This window comes from Meleagris gallopavo, chromosome 2, assembly GCF_905368555.1.
Source record: "Meleagris gallopavo chromosome 2, MGAL_WU_HG_1.1, whole genome shotgun sequence".
NCBI lineage: Eukaryota > Metazoa > Chordata > Aves > Galliformes > Phasianidae > Meleagris > Meleagris gallopavo.
This window is the reverse complement of record NC_139405.1, coordinates 7,885,338-7,909,764: the sequence shown is the minus strand read 5'-3', so window position 1 is coordinate 7,909,764 and position 24,427 is coordinate 7,885,338. Positions and strand designations below refer to the sequence as shown.

Sequence of the window (24,427 nt, the reverse complement as noted above, 5' to 3'; positions counted from 1 at the left end):
TCTGTCCATGTTCTAAATAAATTAAAATCTACATATGACAGACATTTAATTATATTGAAACATATTACTGCAAGTAAGCATCTTCCTCGTTTTAAAAACAGAAAGTGAAACCCAAATACCACGTATCTTTTCCAAGGCTGCATTGAAAGTGAGAGGCAAAGATGAAAGCTATACTCAAATTTCCTGAATCTTTGTTCTACGTTTTAATCCTATGGTAGTTCTATACCAGTCCAAGTTACCTTTTAATTTGATTGCTCTTGAAAATAATATCAAGACTAAGGAACTGGGGTTTTTTAAAGTGTGTATTGTTTGCACATTTGCAATTGAGGAAGATCTTTTGTTTCTTTTTTTATTATTGTTTCTTTTGTTATTAGTTTTTGTAAGTTTGACCAGAAGCAGCCATGAAGAACTCTAATTCAAATGCAGGGAGCTGACGTAATATTATTGCAGTAGTGAACAACAGTTTCTGCTGGCTCACACTAGTGCAGTTTTGAAGATAATAAAAATTATATTTAGCTGCCTAACTAGAAAGCTTCACATAAAGGAATATTCAATTAAAAAAAATGCAAATGCCTTTTTTTTGTCTGGCAAAGAAATAATCCATAGTGATTCCCACTGATTTCAAGAGAAAGCAAAGTTACCGTTGAACACAGAGACGTTTCTAGAAGCTCAGCTGTGTGAGCAAATAACTGAACATAACAATCCTATTAAGGAAGCCAGTAGATGTTTCTGGTTTCCTAGGGCAGAGACACTTTTCTATGGATTAGGCTGTCCTTCTTTCCCAAGGAAAAAATGGCATAACCATTAGATCCAAAATGGACACAGCAATACCTAGAATGAAAATATATTTTCTAAATGTAACTACGGTAAGGAGCTACAGCCCTTACAATTAAATGAAGGCAATCTTCAGCTTACCAGTTTCTTAGTTAGAGTTTACAGCTATTAAAAAAATAAAAACCACAACCACCCGCCAACCTTGCTTCTAAGCACAGCCTTAACAAACACTGTAGGCCAGGCACAAGTGCACATCATTTTAAAGTAAACTACGTATCAGCTCAGTTCCTGGTGAACAGTGAACTGTCTCAAATCCACGTTATAGAGGTAGGATCAATCTCGCAAACACAAATCATTGCTGAAAAGAGGCCCTGAACTGAAACAGCCTGGAAAATGTTTTAGATATTCATCCTAGCAGAAAATATTTCTACCAAGCAAGTTAAAATGTAATATGGCAAAACTTAAACATATACCTAAAAATCTTGCCTTGAAGATGCAAATTCTCTATGTGAGGAATCAAACTACTAAGGGGCTGCCAAAGGGAAACTGTTTGGTAGCACAAGATGTCTTTAGTATTTATTCAGTTTTAAATAAATAGAAAATCACTCTTTTGCTCACTACATCTTTCTACTCTTCTTGAGCAAAGGCTTGCCACTTCATTTTTCTTGCAGTGAACTGGATCAGCCTTTTTCTTACTTTGCCTGTTCAAAATGTATTGATTGCCTTTAGCTGATTACTTTGTTATACTGTTGTAGTACCAAGCACTTCCACCTAAGGTCAGAGTTACGCAGTCCTGAAGCCAAAGAGCTTTGGTGGAAATAGGTTATGCCTACATAACCTAACCCACCCAAGAAGCAGCATAACCAGTCAGTTTAAATGTGACTGCCTTTCTCTTCTGCTGTGACTGTGGTATAGACACACTCATACATAAAAGGCTGGAACAGGGGGCATTTTAATCTACACTATATAAATGGGGAATTGAGATACAGAGACACTAAGTTACTTGCTTAAGGTTATATATATATAATTTGTCAGTGGTGAGAAACTAAGCTTCTGTATTTTGAATCCTAGCTCAGCAGCTTAGTTGCAAAACCAACTCTCCTAACAATATGATTACTGTAACTAGAAATTAAGACTTCTGCAGTTACAACAGCCTCAGACAGATGAGAGAATAAACACAGCTTCACGAGTTTGTGTGTATCAGCTGAGCCGTAGTAATTGACCATGTGTGCATTTTAGCCCATAGCAAACAAGAGGCAAAACATATTAGCTTAAATCTTTTACACTGAGCTCTACCATTACAGGTTTTACTTCATGCTTGTTAGATGCTGAGAATGTGCAAAGGGTCAGTTGCTGCTGCTCAGCTGACATGAGGTAATCTGTTAAGCAGGGGTAACTCAACTGTGTGTCTGAGCCCTTAACCTAAATAGAACCGAGTAGAAAACTGGATCGCTCTTGGTAGAGTTTTAATTCATTTAACTCAGAATGCCATGTATTTTATTTTTTCTTTTTTACTTTCCAATAACTGTCAGTTTTAGGATTTGAGTTGTTCTGACCAGTTATATAAAAGTTCAGCGTGTACCAGTGATTCATTATGTAAAATTACTGTAATATAGACAGTTACTATTGACAGCAATACCTTAAAATCCAAACAAGAGAGTTTCTCATGTCTTCTTCTGTTTACATCGGGAGAATCCATCTTCTTTGTAAAGTGAATGAAACAGAGCTGGTTATAGTCTTCAAATGACAAGATGATGAAATTGTCTGAAAGAATACCTGGAATAAAAAAAATAATGCCACCACTATTTCTAGGAACAAAAGAAATTACTGAAACCTCCACTGAGACACTGCAAAAAGCAATTTTTTCAAGACACAGTCTTAAATATTACACTGAAGCCTCTGTAATCTCCTAAAAGACATCCATGTGTCATCCTGCCAGGACCTTCTTGGAAATGAGAAATAAAGCTTAGAGAGTAGTCAGATTACATAAACCTGAATAAATTATCTCACATCAAGCTACTACTACATTCAGATATATGTTTTATGCCCTTCCACATCCATTTTCATCACGGTTCACCCTTCCATTTTTTTCTATAGTAACATCCACCAGTATTCTGGAAGTGAACCTAATGCAGCACTGCTGGCTTTTAGGATGATAAAGGCAAATTAGCACTTGAGGTGTACCTGGTGTTTTGACACTGCAAGTCTATGGCTGTTACGTACAGAATTATGCTTCAGAGGGGTTATGTACTTGTTGAAAGCTTAACTTGTGGGTACCTGAGCAATACAGAAAACCAAGATGGAATGGATTCCCTTGAAGTCTGAAAAAGTGCAGTGGGATGGTTCAATGTAAAACTGATTAACAGACCAAAACAGTTCAATATAAAACTGATTAACTAATTTGACAATGAAAATTAATTAGACAATGCTATCTAGGATTTTTCCCAAGTGCTATCCAGTTATTGAAATACTGCTTACATTTAAAAAGATATCTGAGAATGAAATGTGCCATCAGGGTAACTAGTTTCAGATTGCTGAAGAATTGTTAATGAGAATCAGGATTAATGTAAAGCTAGCAAGCTGTTTTCAGAAAGTAAACTCAGAAAACCCTGTTAAATGGAAAATGCTAGGAAAATCGGAACTGGGTTTAAAAACAAAATGCTAAAGAACAGCCCCTGAAAAAAAAAAAAAACAACAAAATTGCATTTGTGACAAATATCGTAGGTTTTTTAATGCATTTTTAATATCCTTAAGTAATTTCTGTCAGTAGCTGAGTCTTAAAGGTAAGCAGTGAATACTGACTATTCAGCTTTACTTTGATTTAGCCTGTTTTACAACCAGTTGAATTTTCCAATGGTCACGTACTGGCACAGCTCTGAACTATCTGGTATGCAAATGCCAAGGGGTAAATTTAAAGCCAAAATTTGCTTTTGAAATTTTACATTAACACTACATTTTGGGGAAAAACAAGTGATCCAGTATCTGATGTTGGGAGTTAGAAGCTATAACTGAGCTCCTAAATACACGTGAAAATTCAAAGTCACTGAGCGTGTAGCTGCAATATATACCCAATTAAAATATTTTTATATCCTTACAGACACAGCGTACATCAAAGATGATCTACAGCACACATCCAGTGCTTCCATAACTTGTTCTGATCGAAGAAAAGAAAGCAGGGTTTGAAGATCCCTGGGCAGGTGTGGATGAGACGAGCAGTGCTGTGATTTACAGCAACCGCGGCTGCGGGGCAGGAGGGAAAGGAGCAGGAGTGCAGTGCTTGGCCATGCTCAGACCACCCAGCTGTGCAGCCAGAAAGGCTCTGCTGGAGGATGGCACGGGCTTGGGGCAGAAGACTACACACAGATAAGATGCATGAGGTGAAAGATAAGAAACTACAGAGGGTTGATGCACATCTGTTATTGCTTTAATAACAATAAACGTGTATGTGATTCATGGCATAAATACTGGAAGGTTCTGTCGATATTTTTTTCCCCATCTGAGAAGCAAGCTTAGAAATTCTGACGCCAATTAGATCTATGTGAATGTAACTGCGGGCATAGTCATGCCATTATTCAGAGAGGTGCCCTCAAGACGACCTATATTACGCTGCTGGGTCTGATTACCCTACAGAGATGGGCAGTGCAGACAATATCCTACACGCTCCTGACTCAAGGCCTCAGTGCCACAAAACAAAGTGACAAATACTGCTGTCTTTCAGGAAGGCAACTTTTTAATAATTTCTAATTAACTTTTTAAAAAGATTATTATTTTACCTACATAACAGTAAACCTTAAGAGTGCTTTAGTGGAGGCACGAGGATGATAAATGCAATCTTAATTCTGTGCTTCGTGCATACAATCTGACTTCTATTATTCTACAAATTAAGAGGGCATGCTACTCTGAGACACTACAATGTAGATGTAGATGGTAGATTTTAATCTTTATCCATTTCAACATATTCTTGTAATATATATATATATATATATACACACACACACACACACACACACTATTTTCAAACACATTTCTTGTATTAAAAATCAAATTGCTTTTGAACAAATCTGATTCCAATCCAGATTTGGAAAGACAGTAAACGATGCTGGATTAAAGTTAATTTACTCTAGGACAACATTATGTCTTGTCTCACAGTGAGGTGAGTTTAGTGTAAAAAACTGTATTTTGAACACTATTTCTGTGGGTAAAAAAGTATCTACTTTTATTGTTCATTAAAAAATATATATTACAATGACAGGTAATTGGAGGGTTTTCTTTTACTGAACAGAAGTCCTATTTCACCTTCAGATGTGGACATTAATAAACACTTGAGTAAGCGAATAAAAGGATAAACTATTACATAACCTTATTTATAGCAGTTTGAATATACAACTGTAGAAAAATGTATTTGTTGCTTTATTATTGTGGCAGATTTAAATTTTCTAAGTAGTAAGGTTTTTTTAATTGTATTTATATAACACTCTAAGGCAATGTAATGCAGTGTACAAATAACTTAATTATTTACTATTTATGAAAAAATTTAGAAGAGAGGGTAAATTCTACATAAATTCTACAAACAATTTCAATGTGGGTATCACTGAAAGCTTTGACACTTTCCTACTTTTTGTTACCTTCAAATATAAAGCCCTCCCTCTAGAAACAACAGGGAAAAAGATCAGACTACCAAGTAGTCTGCTAACTGGGGAAGAGCGGGGAAAAAAAAGTCATGATGCTAAGTGTATTCTACAACTTCATACATTAAGTGAGGTTAGGGTTAATTTTTATTGGATCCTAAAGATTCAACTAACATAGTTATATTAATGATATTTTTCAGGACTAAATGTATAGTGAAGGAGAAAATGAGACGGACATTGTGGGTTTCTTAAATAGCCAAGTCAATAAACAATAGATGTATGTGAGTGGGATTGAAAAGAAATCATTAAAGGTCAAAGCTAAATCTAGCATATATTGATATTAAAAGGATGTAATTTGGACCTACTTTTTAAGAATTTGGAAGATACTGTGAAATTCCCTACTCTTGATCATATAGATGCCAAGATACTGACTTCTGGTTGTCAGTGGAGCTAAGTAAGGACACATTAAAAAAGCTATAGTTGTATTAAACAAGCTCTTAAAAACAGGTACCTTTTTTTCTCCCTTTGCACTAAACAAAATCTTTATAATTAGTCATTAGTTAATCATGATGGTGAGATGCTAGAAATCTATAAACTAAACCAGAGCACCTCCACCTAACTAATGTTATCCATTATCCATTATATTTTCTAATAAAATATTTTAATAACAACTATTCCATGTAATTAGTCAGTTGGGTACTGTTTCTTTCTGTTCCATTTTCCCACTTACGAAATAAACAGAAGTTCAAATGGCATGTTTATAGCTATTAAAATGTGTAATTTTAGAAACCTATTCAGTATTTGACAAGCCTGAAAACTTTGATGTTAACTATTATTCTTAAAGTGTTCTTAGTCCTGAGGGTTGTAACTATGGCATTACATGCAATTACTTGTTGTGTTTGCAAGTCCCCAGTGGCAATAATTAGTCTACCTGTTGACATACTGTTTCTCTACTCCATTGTTAATGTAGGCAATTGATTTGCACGTGGGTGTAATTACCATCGCTGATGGTGTCGGAGATGAGCTTCCCCACCAGGGTCCTGTCAATCATCACTTTCTCCAGCTGTGGCCCAGAAAGGCTTAGGGAGACCAATATACCTGAATGAAAGAGGAGCTAAATCCAAATAGTGAGAAAACAAGACATCAAGAATCATTAATAATATGAAACGTTCCAAGATAGGTATTAGCAGCTGTTACGTAGCAATTTAATTTTCAAAATTATGAAGACGACTTTTATCTTAGATGTGAAGATGTCTTATAATAACTTTGAAAGCTTTTTCAATGAAAAAGAGGGGTGCAACACGACACTGAATCATGTGGCTACAAGAATTACAAATGAATAACAATTGAAGATGGTGCATGCTGGATCCTTAAGTGTCGAATACAATGTACTGACTTTGCCTTCTAAAAAAACAAAACTAAAATTCTGTGGGATAAATTGATCACTCTAAACTGTCAAGAAATTATTTATCTTACATTTCTTGCTTTTACTTCTTCCACATCATATTTAAATGCTTAACTATTAATTAATTATACCATTATTTATTGAACATTTAAATATTATTTAAATACTCTTATTTAATGCTTACGTATTATTATTTACATGCTTCTGTATATGGACAGTGGGTCAAGGATTTCCAATATACCTAGAATGTGGAACATACTGCAATTTTTAGCTACTGAACTTGAGACATTGTAAAAGCCATCCATAGACCTTCAGAGTATAATGATGTTTTTCTAATGTGTTCATACTGTCTCTGTCATCACTTGATTTCACTGTTAAGAAAATGTAATTGTATAACTTGCAATAAAAAAAGCACACAAGCTTACACTTCATACAGTTTTATACTACTTTCAGAGATTATAAAGAGCATCTTTTTGCTAAGTCCAGTTATTTCTGACCATTTGTATATTGTTTAACTTAAATAACGGTACTCTACCATTCTCATAGCTCTAGGCTCCTAATAAATTCATTTACTCCCCTTCACATATCACCAGACACGTCTCCTTAGAAAGAAGAAACTTGAACTATTGGACAGAATATTCAGAGGCTTCTCTCAGTGTTAACTAAGTATTTCTGCCTAATTAGTGTCAATTAAATTATACATCTAATCTCAAAGAATAAGTCAACTATTTGTCAGCTCCTCCTGATGCCAAATCTTGCATGAGAGAGATAATGCACAATAGGAAGTGTCACAAAAACCATTACTTTTTGCATAATTAATTCATTAAACTTGATAACTTCCCGAATGCAACTATTAGAACAAAACCATTCACAACAAACACAAATCCTCCCAATCTTGAATGGTATTTACTTTGCCAACTTTATTTCAGAATAAGAAAAGCTTTCTAAGAAAAATACTGCATTCTTAGTAACATGGCGAAAGATGTTATCAGTGTTTTTAAAACAATCTGACCATATAATTGTTTATCTCGTTTCCAAATCCGGGCTCTGCAAAAACCTTGATGTAAAAACAATGAAAGATTTGATGAAAAATGTCTTTGATCTTCACAAGCAGTACTGCAAAAAGATGAGCATTTTAATTTATCACCTAGTTCCACCTCTGATCCCACATGCTGCAGGAATAGATGACCTCAGCATAGAAGTTAAAGACATTTCACATCAGCTCTAGCTCCTGGCATACGGTTGCAACTCTGAAGGACTCATCCTGGCAGATGGGTTCATTTCCCTCTGATCACTAAAAAAAAAAATTATCACTTCAGCAGAGACTACATCAACCTAAAAACTGAGCAATCTTTTTTGGAAAGAGATGCTCAGAGGAAAAACGACTGAAGAAATATAGCAGACTGAAGAAATACAGCAGACTGAAGAAATACAGCAGACTGAAGAAATACAGCAGACTGAAGAAATACAGCAGACTGAAGAAATACAACTCAACAAAGGCCAGAAGTAAGGAGTTCCAGCTCGTCCGCCTTTAGCAGATTTTTAATAAAGTCTCAGTACTTTTTAAAAACTTTCAACCAGTGAAATGATTGTCCTTGCAGTAGAATTTGGCATACAAATGCCTGTCGGTTTTATGCTACAAATGTAGTTGCAATTTAGTTTTTTAGTACAACACACCAGTACAAAATCACCAGGTGAAGTGCACAAGAAAATACAATACTGGGAGAGATCCTGAGTTGGTGGTAACATGCATCAGGTGAGACACCACACCTCTTCTGTCTTTTCCATACATGTTACAGACAACAATAATATAATTTATCCAAATCTCCTTTACCTTATGGATACATTACAGTTATTTTTTCTCTGTTTTACACATTCGTGTTTCAAAGTCAAAAGGACAAATAAGTCATGCAACTCCGCTAGAATAATGGAAGTGCTGGGAACCAGAATGCAGCAATCCAATGAAGTTGCCTCTTATTCAGTGCTCTGTTCCCAACAATTAAGGTATGAAAATTGTCAACTCTATCTATTTTGTTATATTGCTTTAGTTCCGTGCTCTCTGTAGCAAAGAAGAGGACCAGCATATTTAAATAGATTACTTGTTTGCCCTAACTAATATTTTCAATCAACGTTTTTTCAGTCTATCTTCCCGCCAGCTCACAGTATTTCGAAAACAAATTCTAGCAACTTCTGAAATAAAAACAAAAAATACCTATGATATAATATATATAATTAATTTGTTAAGAACAAATGATTTTTTTCCCATCCCACCAAAGTCTACATACATTGGTTTGAAACACACACATACAAACATATATATATATGTATAAAGTGTTCCAACATTCTCTGTCATGACAGATGTCCTTTAAGGTTTTGTCCTAGTAAAAATATTAGACACAGTTACACTCATGCAGCTCTTATTGGAGTCTTTCAAAACTTCAATTTATCCTCACGTTGAAGTTAGATTAGATAAAATCACAATTTATTTCCAACTTGATAATGTAAGTCTAGCAAGGTCTGACTATGGTTAGCTATAATTGTCCAAAGAACATAGTTGAAAAAGTGAGGGTCGAAACACAGAAGTTGACAAGCTACTGTGCAAGAAAATAGTTATCAAGCAATATTACATAAATATGCCAGGAAAAGCAGTTCTAAATTTCTCAATGAATATCAGTCAGCCAGAGAAGAAAAAACACTGCAAATCCTTCACTGTTATGCACCAATAAGAGAGCTAGTGCAATCACATACTCCCTATCTTGCATCTTCCCCACCACGTTGCTTAGGAGCTATGCTCTACTTGCAGAAAATGTTTCTGTCCTGGTAGGAGAGTGTGAGTTGTTCCCATGCTCAGTCTCCTCACAAAGGCTGAGGAAAGTATCCTGGAGTCAAACCAGGAGGATGGCCTTGGTAAATCAGAAGTACGTAGACTCCTGGTTTACCTGACAGAGCAGGGATAACACATTGACTCTCTCCAGGTAAAGCCCAGAGGAAAAGTGTGTTGTGGTCTGTAGCTAACCAGTACACTAATGAGTGAGTGCATTACAGAATGAGGCCATGTGTTTGTCATTGTGCTGACATTTAATGCGCCTTTGCAATATGCTGTGTAGAGAAATGCTTGCAGCTCTTGGCTTGAGAGAAATAAAGAAATACAAAATTAGGCTTCTTTAACTCTTACATGTTTCCAGGTATAAATTTACTTTCTGCTGATATGTTTACTTTCTTCTGATGACATAAGTCAAGCCTGTTACAGAGCTAGAATGGATGGACACCTATGGAAACTCTTCCACAGTGAATGATAAGACTCTCATATAAACAAAATTATAGTACGTTCATCCTTTGTTTTACATGTATGAAACTGGTCACTGAACCAATGCTAAGTATTTTCAATATTGCATAGATACAGTGATAGAAAATAGGTTAAAAGGAATTAGTTTTATGGCTTCTATTTTTATTTTCTTTACTCTCCCTTTTTACTTTGCCAGTAAAACATTCCTTCCCATTATTCTCTGCAGAACTTTGAGATGTTTAGGCAAAGCTTAATATTCAATTTAACTAATTTTTGCTATAATAATTTACTTATCATGTTTGGTATTACACTTGTGCTCTACAGGTCTAAATCCTTGCCTCTAGAAATTTTAGAATCCAAATCAAAGACCTTACATGGCCTCGTAATGGTAGTATTTCTTAAAATCATAGAATCCATAGAGCTGGAAGGGACTTCTGGAGGCCATCTAATCCAATCCACTTGCAGGGACATTCTTCTCTTTTTAAAAATCTTTCTGATTAGAACAGAGGAGTCTTTGAAAGAATCCTTCTGAGAAAGGCATTTCAGATGGAAAGAATATATTGAAGGGAAAAAAAATGATTAACTGGAATTCAAGACAGTCTATTCCAAGTGTAGATGGTGACATGAGAGAAGTTACTAAGTTCAGTACATAACATACATATGAAGCAAATGGTTAGCTGCAACATAACTCTCATTTTGATATTTCTCAGATGAAGCCATAATGATTGCATCTGTCTTTTACAATACATGAATGTGATGTTAGAAAGGAATACTAAAACTTTTCTTACAGGATAAATAATATTGGGAAATGGAATTAAAAGGAAAAACAAACATTTAGTACAAAAGGCCCACAATTAAAATGTTACAATGCAGAGAATATATATATTTCATAAATAGTTCTTGAAGTTTACCATGAAATACAAGCAAATATTTAAATAAAGCAGTAACACATTATCTTTTATCAACAATATTCTATAAAACAGAACATTTATCTGCTCAACACTATTTCAATTTCTTCTACACTGTGTGCAAAGACTGCCACATGATAATAAGACTTAGGTGTTGCACATATACTTGCGCAGTTAAACTCATATTTTGGTGGATGGGAGCAGTTCAATGATAAGCATGAATGAATGTAGAGGAAATGGGAAAGACTGCAAACTTGGCTCACACACAGATACACAGCATTCCAACTCTAAGAAGTACCGCTCAGGGGAATTGCTCATCATTACTAAGGAATAAAAGCAAATGTCAGAGGCGTTATTTATACATGGCACAAAGTTATTCCATTTGTGATATATCAAATTAGGGGGGAAAAAAAAACCACATGAATGAAATAAATCACAAATCTTTCAGACTGAAGTACTCCGATGTGAAAAATGGAAATCAGAAGAGACATTGATACAGCTTTAATAGTCTCAAAGTGCTCTTAAACATAAGAACATGACATCATGCCTATTTGGAAGAATATTTTTATGCTTGAACAAAGTATGAGCTAAATGTTAGGGCATCTGGTGAACTGACATACTTGAAAGAGCCAGTGAGAGCCTATGTTGCCAGGAAGCTGAACAAGAACACTTGGTACAGAGAATTATGAACTTTGTGTGCCAAAATGGCTCTAAGATGGGCAAGCAAGACATTTGAAGGAGCACAGGATACTCACAGAATGACAGAGCCCTTCCCTTCACCAATAGCAAAGTGCTCTATACATGTATTACTTTCTACTAAGCAGAGAACTTAAGTACATACTCAAAACCGATGAACTTCAGTAGATCTTAAGCATGTACTTAAATGAATTCCTTTATCCTTGGAAGCCATAGCCCTTGACTCCTCATTCATGCAGCTTAGCTGCTTATCAGCCCCTCTACCTAGAAAGATACCTGCAGAGCAAAGCCAGGATTTGCCTCTATCTGATTAAAATTGGAAGAGAAGAAAAATATGCCTGTAAAAAAATACTGCTCCAAACTGTTTTCCCTTACAGAGTCAAACTGACAAAAGAATATGCAAAAGGAGAAGAGAATTGCAAAGCACTTCTTGTTCAAGCAGGTTCCCAGGGTTTTTCCCCACCTCTTCATTCCAGCTTGCTTTCTTAGCCACCCTACTATAATTACTCTGTTGCATGCCTCATTACAAATGAAGTTACTGTTGTTACATGTTACTGTTTCACAACAATCAATGCATTTGTATTCCTAGCTCCAAATCTCTCAAACCACACAACACAGTAATAGTTGTGATCAAAAGCAACCAAAATAATTTAATAAGAGGGCAGTGTTCCTCTTAGTAACTGGTGATGGATACTTGCTTCTCATGTATTCTAGACCTAATTTCTTGATTTTGATATCAGTTGCACTACTGTATGTCACCACATACCTTGCTAAATCAGTTTGCTTATGGGCACAGTAGCTGATATAACAAGCTGTGTCAGCACATATTGCTGTATCTCAATTCAGTTTTATGTATGTCAGTGATGGTAACCTAAAAACCATTCATGTACTTATGTAAATTGCAACACAAATCAGGTTAGATCATAGTTATTAAGCACAGAATATATAAACCTTTTTCATTAGCAGGTAACTGATATGATTCACATCCAGTGCTTATAAAATAAGCACTTACTTATAAAATAAAACAATTCTCTGTTCTCAATTCTACACTGATACACAAATGTAAAAAAGTTGGAAATCAAATATTTCAGCTACATCATACTAATTTCTACAACCCTATGTTGTTAAACCAAACTTGAACCAACAGCATTATTTCATAGGACAAATTTCATGACTTTGTGGTAAAACTTAAAAACATTCCAAAGAATTAGAGGAGACCATGGAAGGGAAGAAATCAGAACTTCTTCAAACTATGCTTGAAAGTATTGATAAAGTTAGTTCCTTAGATTATTACTTTCAGACAGGGAAAAGCAATTTAATTATAAACAATACAGTGCCCTTTTATTGTAAAGGCCTCTTGTCTTTTTTCTGTCACACTTCTTTTATGGTCTGTTTACTTTCTTTTGACACCAGCTAACAGAAGATTACAGGATTATTTCAGCAGCTCATCATAGGTCATCAAAGTTGGGCTTCAAAAGTACTGTAAAGAAATAGCGTGCATTCAGATCCTACTAGAACTAGTAGGAATGAAGTTAAAGAAAAGAGCTCAGCCCTTTAGGGCTCAACTAAGCTCTTTTAAATAGGAGTGTAAATTCCTTGAAAAAAATCTCTATACTGTCCAGGCTGTGTTTACATGAATTGGCACACTTTCTATTTCAGAAGCTCTAAGCACTACCTGAATAAAGACTGGAGACTGCAAAAATAAAGGTCAATAGATTTTCTTTAGCAGTACACTGATTGTGCACAAAAAAATTAATAGGAGAAATGTTGATGCATAAAATGAAACATTAAGAAAGGTATAAAGCTGGGACAGCATTACAGTAGTTCTAGGCAAACTCATCTACAAGAGCCAATTTTGAGAAACCCATGCATACAAAGGATAATCTGCATGCAAGCTAACAATATTTTTCAGTAAAGGCTAATTGGTCATTACATGCAAACTTATTTTTAGAAGATGCACATTTAAATTTACAGACTGTAATTTTTGCCTGCAGGCTATTTAGAAGCTAGAAGATTTGGAGGAGGCAATGAGGGATTAGTAATAGTGATTTTTAGGTTCCAGAAAGCACAGCAGCAGTCCTATGTTTGGTTTTTTTGTTTGTTTGTTTGTTTGTTTGGTTTGGTTTTGTTTGGTTGGTTGTTTTTTGTTTTTTTTTTTTTCTTCTTGTACAGTGAGAACTCATGCTATTTTTTTTTTCCAATATTGCCATCATCGTATCTCCTTTCAGTTAACTTTTTTTTTTTTCCTTCTATTCATTCTGTCTTACCAAAGATACAGCGAACACTGAGTTTTCACATAGCGTATCTTTATTACAAAGGAAAGGGAATGCTTCCTGGCTCAGCTAGAGATACAGCAGATTCATATACACAGAACAATTATTGAGAAGAGACATGGTTGTGGAGTTATTAATTATATATATATTATAATTAATAGAAATCAATTATTTTAATTTCTATTATAGAATTTATTTGGCATTACACTACTATTATAGAATGGAGAGCTAAAAAAATGAAGATGCTAGAATTCAAATCATAGAATCATAGAATCACTAAGGTTGGAAAAGACCTCCAACTTCATCCAGTCCAACCATCCTTCAATGATACCCATTAAACCATGTACCTTAGTACCATATCTACACATTTCTTGGCCACCACCAGGGATGCTGACTCAAGCACCTCCCTGGGTAGCCCGTTCCAGGGCCTCACCACTCATTTGTATCAAATTTAGCCCAAAACACTGAAAATTATGACAGATAGTTTATTCCATGCTTTCCATGCTGTTGCTTTCTACTACACTTGAAAGTTAATGCAAACATGGTCTCTCCTTTTTCCATGAAAAGCTGCTCTGGTATCTATCCAAAGCAGAATATGAATACATTTGTGCTGTTGTAAGGATCACACCATTTCTAGTGAATCAGTCGCCTGTTCTAAATTAAAAAAAATAAGTGGATAACCTCTTTTTCAGAATTTCAAAACGTGTCTTTTTTTTTTCCTGCAGGAACGTTCAAAGGCAGATGAGCAGTGCAAACATAACCATTGATACAAGACAGGTTTTCTAATCAAGATGCTTCCAAACTATTGATTTTTCATATTTTATTTTCATTTGTTGGGCAGCTTATATTACTGAAGAAGACAAGGTGGAATATCACCATGGTTTTGGCAGAAAATTATAAATGCTGTTGGCGAGTTCAGTTATCATTCATTACTATATTATTAATATTTTGTTTTGTGATTGAGAAACTAAAAGTAAAATTTAATGAGAAAGAGATGAATAGGATTTTTATCTGTAACTTTAACTCTGGCTACCTACTATATATGTCATCTTAAAAACTTTTAAAATTACTCAATTTATTATGTTCTATCCCTTTATATGATTCAATCCGATATAGAGCCATCTGTCTTATTTTTCATTATGAACAATTAATAAGTTAACTTGTGTTGTCTGCTCTTTGTTTACGCAGAAATTATTTAGAGGATGTTAAATTTAAAAATAGTGTTTTATACACAACTGATTGTCAAATGGAGATGTTATAAAGAACAATCAAATTTTGGCAAGAAGTGCACTGTTCCAAAGTATGCACTGGTAAGGGATGCAGGTTAACGCATATACAGACCGGAGGAGAAGAAAAATGATAACAAAAGGGACCGAGAAAGCAAATGAAGAGACAGCAAACTGAGAAGCAAATGAACACACTTAGAGCTAATTGATTTAGTATTTCTTAACCACATTCCTTTTCTAATCAGAACAATAACAACAGAAAAAAAATCATCTAAATTAGCATGCAATTAATATTTAAATCCATTCTAGATTAACGTTCACTGATGAATAATATGTAATCTGTATACGAATTATATACATTTGTTAATGATAAGATCTGATAGGCAAAAACAATCTGATAGGCTTAGGCAACAACATCTTTATTATTGATACAAAAAAACTTTATAGCACTTGATGTGTCAGGTGTTTAAGAAAACCTTGCTGCTCCTAAAGACTTTTCAGGAATCTCAGCAATATATTTCAAATATTTAACAGTCATCCAGTTAATATCCATTTGAAACTATTTGGAGTAGAAAAAAAAATTATGAAACTAAAAGAGAATAAAAGTTAAAAAACTCAATTTCTTTTTAGAAACAGTAACACAGGTATCTACAGTACGAAGTTAGCTTTAAACACGCATGTTCCTCATAAACGATGAAGGCTGTAGGAGCTTTTATATATTACAGATGTCCTTCAGAGCAAACTCTTGATTAAGAAGCTAATGCATATGCTTAATGTGCCAATCTCCCACCTATCCTACTACTTCGTGCTAATGAGGATGTGAAAAGTTATTTTTTGTATACAAAAATGAAACTTAGGTAGACAGAGGACATATATACATGTGCTGCATATCACAATGTCTTCTACTGTTACTTTATTTATAATTTAGTTAGCTTAGATTTACAGTCTCCCTCCCATACTATGTAAGCATGAAGTAAAAAACTTCACAGAGATGTAAGTAATTAAGATAAAAAATGTAATATAACAGATTCCAGACTTGTCTATATATTGTAATCATTCTCTTAGCCTGCTTTTCCATGCTTTAAGTTGCTTTCAGTTTTCCCCCATAATAAACTTTTACAGAATCAGGCATCGTTCATATAATTTTTCCTGTGGATAAAACCCAGATTTTTGTTTTGTAGTATCTATTTCATATTAGGAACATAAATAAACACAATCTAGGTAGTAAGAGCCTCATACATTAAAAACTCCCATGACTTTCAGTATTATTTAACGTGTTAATGCTATTGCATCCATCACTGAATGGTTGTTCAGCTTCACTGAATGAACATTGCAAGAGCTAGTCAAAACATTTTACCTGGCAGATACGTTTGTTCTTCCATTTGCTCAGCACACATCGACTGTTTTGCATTAAGTCCTAAAGAACAACAGAAAACAGAGAATGGTGTTGGCAGTATGCATTGTCAATATCAGTTAACCTACTTTGGATTTTCAAGTTTATAGATGAAGCATGCCACACAAAGATCCAGCGGTTGTGGAACAGCCCGCCAGACAAAAGCACATTTATCAACACAGGGACAGTTGGATCTTGATGAAAATTAAAGCTGTTGAAAGGGGTTTGAAAACCAGATCATTTGTTACTGTTCTTGAAAGTTCTGAAACATACCTCAACCTCCTTGAGTGTATCTCGCAGTTTTTCCGGTCGTTTGTTCGTCAGTATCCAAGGGTAATCTCGAGCTGGCAAATAAAAGAGGTAAAAAAAGTTTTTAAAAGAAAAATTATATATAGGTGTGTATATATATACACACATGTGAGTGTGTGCATGTGCATGTGCGCATGCAAACAGCCGTTATATATAATAAAAGTTGTACAACTTGAGCTTCTTTAGCTGTGGAAATATAAAACTAGGTTTTCTAGGCGATACCTTAAACATAAAACTTACCTATAATTGGAAGGAAATGGCTATGGTTTCTATTGTTAAGTGATTTCCTTTTGAAAAGCTCTACTGTAGGAACAGTTAGCGTGAAATATCCACACTGGTCATGAATTCACCGTAGCAATTGTGCACAAAGCTCTCAGGATGGAATATCCTACTCAGCTGCTAAGCACTTGCAATGAGAAAGCATCTCACATTCAGTATGTTAACTCAGATTCAGTTACCAAATTTTCAACAGGTGCTATTTTTTAGAACTAACATTTCGTTGCCCAGTTTCAAAAAGCAGGCACTGACGTGTCTGCAAAACATTTATGCATGAATATATGCAAATATAGAGGTACTAACAACAGGTAACTGTGAACACTATAGGTTATATTATGGAGTACAATTATTTACAGGATTTGTTCTTGGAAAATTTGTTCCTAAGAATCTGCCTAGTCAAGCAAATCAGAAACCACGTGACTTCCACAGTCTTTTAACAAAAACTATTAAAATTTAGCAAAATATTTTGAATATTGGGGGGTAATACATTAACTCTGAAAACAGGAGGCAAAGCTTACTGGAGCTGCTTAGTAGTAGGCTTGTTTCATGGCTGAGAATCAGGCTTGTGAAATTGCATTATTTAAAAGTGAGTAGTTTTCTATTCTTAACTACACAATAAACAACATGAGAAATTAGAACACACTATCTTTATAAAATCTAGTGCATTTAAGGGAAACCTGATTAAAAGTTTTGAGCTCTAAGCTGTCAGTTTGTACACCAACTTCCAGACTGAATGCCTTAACAGCTGTGTTTAAACTCCCCTGCAAAAAGGAGCTTACAAAAGGAGTGTTCTGGAGTGGGGAAAAAAAAAAAAGGAAAAAAAAAAAAAAAGGATTTCATCTATCAACAAAAGAGCACACAAATATACAACTTCTCTTCGTATTTTATTGGACAACAGCCAGCGTTGGTGGAACTGTTATGATAATATTAATTAGGCATGTAAGATCACATTTTCAATAAATGCCTTCATGAATACTGGAATATGTATCCACATATGCAAAATGGGAAATTGCCTGTACGGATGCTAAACTATATATATATACAAATCAGCAGCCATGAATAAAGTTACCCAGCAATCCTCCTGAAGAAATGTCTGTTCTGTTTTCTGTTTAGGCCACTCCAATATGTACAGCCACAAGATGTACTAGCTTGTGCTCCTTTGCATGCTTGAGGTTTCTGTATAACTGGATTTATCTGAGCCTGCTTCTTTTCATACAGCCAGCGCCTATTCAATAATGCTACATGAAGCACAAGGGATGTAAATCCTTTATGCTCCTCCCTACTTAAAACCCTTTCTCACCTCCCCACATTTACAGAGCTGTATTGATTCTAACTGACACACAACCCTCCATAGCTGGTATAGATTTACCACACAGCTATGTGCACCTTCATAACCATCTCCAGCAAGGTTTCATCCTGCTTCAAACCTAACTTAGAGCGCTGCAAATAACTTCTCTTTCCAGAACGCACTTTGCCTTCAAACACGTGCACAACTCCATGTAGAATTTTCATTATGATATGATGCAATGTTAAGAAAATTCTTCCAGCATATGTACTACTTTGTGAAACTTCAAAAAGTCAGTTTGATTTTCCAGATTGTCATGTAATAATGTTTGACCATTAATGTATACTCTGAGAAATAATAGCTGTGCAAGAGTTGCAAATTTCAAGTTAGAGAAAGGTTGTACATATAAAAATCTTTATGTGTCACAGTACAGCCATGTGATTGTATAAACCAAACTGTTTTTAAACTGATAATGCAGGAGCCATGTACATGTTTCAAAGCTAAAAATGTTCTGTGAGGACAGCTGATTATTAACCTGTAATTTGATTTTGGATGAAAATATTTTAGCTATAATTTTCAGATTTGAGGTAGTTGGTGTTTTGATGCAAGAACTAAGTGGGAAAATATTTTAGGCTCATATGCTGGGTAACTTTCATTTTCGTGACTCTTCTTGATAATGGATTTGAGAAGCAATACACACTACTAATCTTAGTGAAATAGAAAAAAGACCAAAACAAAACACATTGCAAATATGCCAGGAAGGAGTAGTTACAACTTTTCCATTGTTTTGATAGTAATTCTGTGAAAAAAATGGCATAGACAGAAAGTTACACTGGAAACAGCCTGATGTTATTTTTAAGTTTTTCCAGTTGTATCACCTATACAAAACAATAATTCTGTCTTACTATAACAAGAAACTGAGAAAACATCCTTACATTCTGCTAGCTTTTGCTTGTCTTCTAAATAACCATGCTTCATTTGTGATCCTAGAGAAAAGAACAGATGAAAAGGTGAACGATAATCCTTACAACCGCTGTCAGCAAATATTAATATTAGAGAGAAGAGTCACATTTTGTGATAAAACACAGAAATTTACAAAAAAAAAATTAAGACAGTCCTGATGTTTTCACCTCTTAAGTCAGATATCTTAAATTTGCAGTGAAACAAAGGCTTATGAGGCCCAACAGGTGGGCCAGTATTACTGAGCCTCCACTCTCATCAGATAGTGAAGTGAGCTGCAACTGAACACAGAGGAGCAGCTGAGTCGGTCTATCAGCAGAGGCACAGAGACAGCGGGTGACCCACCACACCGAGCCCATGGGATGCCCACACAGGCTTCCACTCCAACCTGGCTGCAAATGGGAAGCAATTCCAGCTGAAGAGACCTTTTGGCCCATTGTGAAACTTCCAGGATTAACAGGATTAATCAGATAAAGAAAATTGATCATTCACTCTGAAATGGCTATTTCAGATAGCAGTGAGGGCTGCAGGAGGCCAGACCAGCACTCGTGCATCCATGATGCCCTCTGCTGGGATGCAGCAAATCCCGAATTCCTGCAACAGCCAGCACCTGCATGCCCAGTGAAGCACAGTGTCTGAGCAGTGGTTTAGCATTCTGCAATAGGTGAAAAGAATACAGAAGCAGAATATAAAAACAAAATACAAAATCCCAATAAGGTTTTGATGGCACAAAGCTTGTTTTTTATAACTTTATTTGTATTGGAGAGATACTAAATTACACACAGTACCTTGTCATGTAAATATTTTCCCAAAACCTTCTTTTCTCCTTTTGAGTAAAGAGTTTTTAAATACTCTGAAGTAACTTGGATAAATGAATCTCTACTCATGCTTACTTCATAGAAATACAGAGGCACATATTAAAAAACTCAAAACAGAAGTTTTCAGAGTGAACTGTCTCCGTCAAAGAACCCTGAACATCTGGAAGTCCTGTTTAGTTTTAGTTATGGGTGTTTATTTTACCTGGCTCTTTCTTGTCGTAGTACTGATGTACCCCAATGTCTTCATCTATTTAATCAAATAGAAATACAGTTAGTTATGATGTAACACTGGAAACAAAACATAACTTAGCAAGCAAAGTTCAGAATCACATTTCAAACAAGCTGGAGCAAAGTACTTGGAGTTAAAATGCAAGTCAGAGTGGAAAAACTGCAGAATATACTCTGAATACCAGTTAGAGTTTCAAGAATCAGCAAGCTAGGGCTGAAGGAGTACATGCCAGGTCCTTACATTTATTTGCAGCTGTCATTTCACATATGCTTTGATTCTCTTCCAGCTGCCAACACTTAAAAGTATTTTTTTACCACCGTCCTAATGACCATCTTTTGTGTTCTTTCACAATAAAAGGTAAAAAACACAGTGCAGACTGTACCTTAGAATAACAAGAAATGTCTTCTGAGCCAAGTTGAAGTCAACAGTAATTTTTTTTTTAACATTTGTGAATTTCAGGAAGCTGCCTATCCAAAAGATCCAATATTGATCTATAGGTATTACTAGATTATTATTATATTATTATTATATTGCTACTAGATGCAAAAGCATGTATCTATTCCTATGGCTTAGGGCAAGCCCTGGCTATATACCAACAGCCTATCAGCATGAAACACAAGTGTGCACCTACCCAGAGTATCTCCCTCTGTCCTCCAGGTTCCATGGCAAAGAAATCTGGATGCTTGGGCTACCAAGCTTCTGATGTGGCTGACTGCCAAATACTTAGATATACCATGGCAAGCTCCACCAATAGATCTAAGTCTGACCTAAATTTGCAGTGTTTTAAAACAATTTATTTGACACTACATGTCATTCTGAATGCATTCTAAACTCAAAACGTGTTATGGGGAGAAATTCATGTGCAGAAATGTAGAAAGACAATGCCATGACAGGTAGCTTTTGAAATAAGAGACAGCACTCTTCCATCTCAGGATTTTATAATGAATAAGTGCATAGGAAGGAAGTCTGAAGGTCAAAGGTGGAAAATAGGTACAGTATGCCACAGTACATCTTCAATTACAGCAGATCACAACTATATGCTTACTTAAGCCATCTGAATTTTCCATGAAATCCAACTTAAAAATACATACATATACATACATATATATATATATAAATATATATTTGTTACAGAACCAGAACAGTTCTCACACGCAGACAGGTTGCTATGGCATATTGAGTCAATATCTGAATAACACACTTGATCAGTTTTCAATGAAAATATAGTAGAATGGGCATGAAGTGTCATAAACAATATACCTATTTATAACCCAGTAGGGTTTGTTTGCATGTTTTTATTTTAGCAATAGTAAGACAAGGTGAATGAAGTATTGGTTAATAGTTATGTGTCTTCTAGAATAATCAATTAAAAATAGTAGTATTTCCTTATATGTACAAAGCTTCATATAATCATGCAAAATACCCAGAGCATGAAGCAATTTCTTATTTTCATGCTAAGTACAAATCAAAATGCCACTGCAAATCAAGTTGACTATTGATCTTCATTCACCCAAATTAGTTACTATGCTGAAGCTTACAGTCGAGTAGGGCATATCTTCCCAAAAGTGAAAAGGCAACCAATTAAATATAATCTCAACATTTCTGAGTTGAAAGGACGCTCCAGTTCTATGATGAGATAAGCAAAGAAACTAAGTTCAAACATAATCTTGCTTTCTAATTTTCTTTCTCCTAAGCTTAAAATCTACTTCATTTAAGTATTCAGAATTTTATATCAATTTAATATTCATCAACAGGCTTTGCTGTTTTGTTTTATTAACAGGTAACAGCTCACCACTAATACGTAAGGTAGTCTTCAAAGACCACAGGTGCAGCTCAGTCAGGCAGAAAGTCATCTGATGGCAGATGGGAGCCCTAGCACTATGAAAAGAAGGAAAGAAAATGCAAGAACAAATTAATTACTATCTATCACCAATGAAACCAAGTTTTTTGGAAATGAATTGCTGGAAGAATCAACCACTGGTGCTGTTTTGTTGTACTTAAGTTGTAGTTTTTAACAATAAAATGAATGATGCATGAGAAAGAATAAAATAAGAAAAGGACATACATATATATATATAACCACCATATACAGAGACAAATCAACATCTGCTTGAAGTTAGAGTTGCTCTTTCCACAGAGAATAACTTTGTGCTTGATGCTTCTCATATACACTTGATAATCTACCTTTAGTCTACAGTTAATACCTTGAAACATGGAAAAGTGAAGCCACTACTTAAAGATCTTCCTTAGATATGAAAATTTGACCTCCGGGCCTCATTTTTTTTTGACATTGTACATAGGGAAATATCAATATAGTCATGAAACAGCATTGAACACTTTATATTTGCAAGTATTAGCTATAATGCTAGATAGAAAAACAGATGTCTTTGCAAATAAAAACAAAGCACATTAAATCAATTAAGATCGACAAGACAGCAGATATGAAGAAAAACACAAACATTTAAATATTATGCACATAGATTACAGTTATGAACCCTGCTCTGCTTTGTCGAACAATCCATCTGGCTATTCTTTCTAGAGAATGTGTTGTATTTCAATGGAGCATTTCCAATCTTCTGAGATGCTACAATTAATAGGCTTGCCTGCATAGTAACTTCCCTTAGGGCTCGAGTTCTAAGTGGGCAGCTAGACCAATTACTTTGGTTCCTTTTGCTAAACCTAAGAATCCACTGAAAGCTGGACTTGGAAGAGGAGCTTACCAAGACACAACACACTACTTCAGAGCCACTGCTAGTGTGCTACTGCACTTCAACTTTTTTCTTGGAGCCTTTTTTTTTTTTAATCTTCATTTCTTTTCTATTAATACAACTTAAACAATATTCAGATTTTCAGTTGAGAAATGAACCAATTGGAACATGACTGCAGAACTCCTGTGACAAAGTCTATAACTTCATCACATAAAGGACTATCGGACAGTTCTGTCAACAGTGCTATGATGAGAAATATGTGCAAGGATCTCAGGCAGCATCAAGGAAACTATCACAGTCCCAGCAAATCTATGAGACCTTGAGGTATTATCACTGAAGCTAATATGTATGTTTTGATGCACTGCCTAATCCACTGAAATAGCAGCAAGTGGAAATAGTATTTTCTTTACACTGATCCCCAAATGTACAAAAAGTCTTGCTGACTTACTAAATCCCATAGTCCTGTAAGAAAGAAAGAAAGAAATAGCTCACAATGCACATCTAGTAAATGGAATATACTTTCACCTTGGGTGAGAATGAGATTTGGAAAAAAATGCAAAGAGATTAGCAGCGTGGTAGTCTGTTGAACATGGAAACCACTTGTGGTATAAATATAAATGAGGACAACCCCTCGTTTTTCATGTGGACTACTGTAAAAGAAGATTGTATATTATAATTTTCTTATTTGATTTCACTTTCTTTCCTTTCTTAGAAAGTGAAACAAAACTTGCATTCCCCAAGGGCCCAGGGATTCTTGATTAGATCTCTCACTAATAAAAAGTCACTGAATTGAGTGAACTACTCCAAATCCTATCATGGTTTGACTAAGAAAAAATAAATAAAAAAAAGCCTTGATTGGCAGATGATCTGTTCACCTGGAAAGATGGTATAACTGCAGAGAAGACAAGATAAGTCTAGGATACTTCAGCACAACAAATAATCTAACATAACTTCCTAAAACGACTCCAAAACTTATATAAGTTGACACCATGGGACGTTGCTCCCCCAGAAGACTTTGAAGCATTAATTCCTTCACTGAATGTCAATGTCACAGGGGAAATCCTCCAAAAGTAGAGGGAAGCTTTCAAATGGACACTAAATATTCATTCTTCAAACACATATTTAAAACAAAAAAATTGTACTTGTAATTTTTTTTTTTTATAAAAGTCTTGTATTAAAATGTAAAAAAAAACAGACTTCTTAAAATCTGCATTTCAGTTCTGTACTGAATATCCAGATTAAGAAAAATTCCC

At 35.0% G+C, this 24,427-nt stretch overlaps 1 protein-coding gene across 3 annotated transcripts in view; it reads right to left on the bottom strand.

Moving 5' to 3' along the window:
• The window catches only part of WDPCP (WD repeat containing planar cell polarity effector), a 138,831-nt gene that overhangs the window by 73,371 nt on the left and 41,033 nt on the right, over window positions 1-24,427 (bottom strand). For all 3 annotated transcript variants that reach the window (XM_085218808.1, XM_085218807.1, XM_085218810.1), the window contains 7 exons: window positions 22,259-22,344; window positions 20,440-20,484; window positions 19,395-19,445; window positions 16,863-16,933; window positions 16,554-16,613; window positions 6,402-6,516; window positions 2,414-2,550 (listed from right to left, as the gene is read on the bottom strand). In XM_085218808.1, coding sequence (XP_085074934.1) covers window positions 2,414-2,550; window positions 6,402-6,516; window positions 16,554-16,613; window positions 16,863-16,933; window positions 19,395-19,445; window positions 20,440-20,484; window positions 22,259-22,319 — 540 coding nt within the window. In that variant the 5' untranslated portion in view covers window positions 22,320-22,344. The remainder of the gene's footprint in view (window positions 1-2,413; window positions 2,551-6,401; window positions 6,517-16,553; window positions 16,614-16,862; window positions 16,934-19,394; window positions 19,446-20,439; window positions 20,485-22,258; window positions 22,345-24,427) is intronic.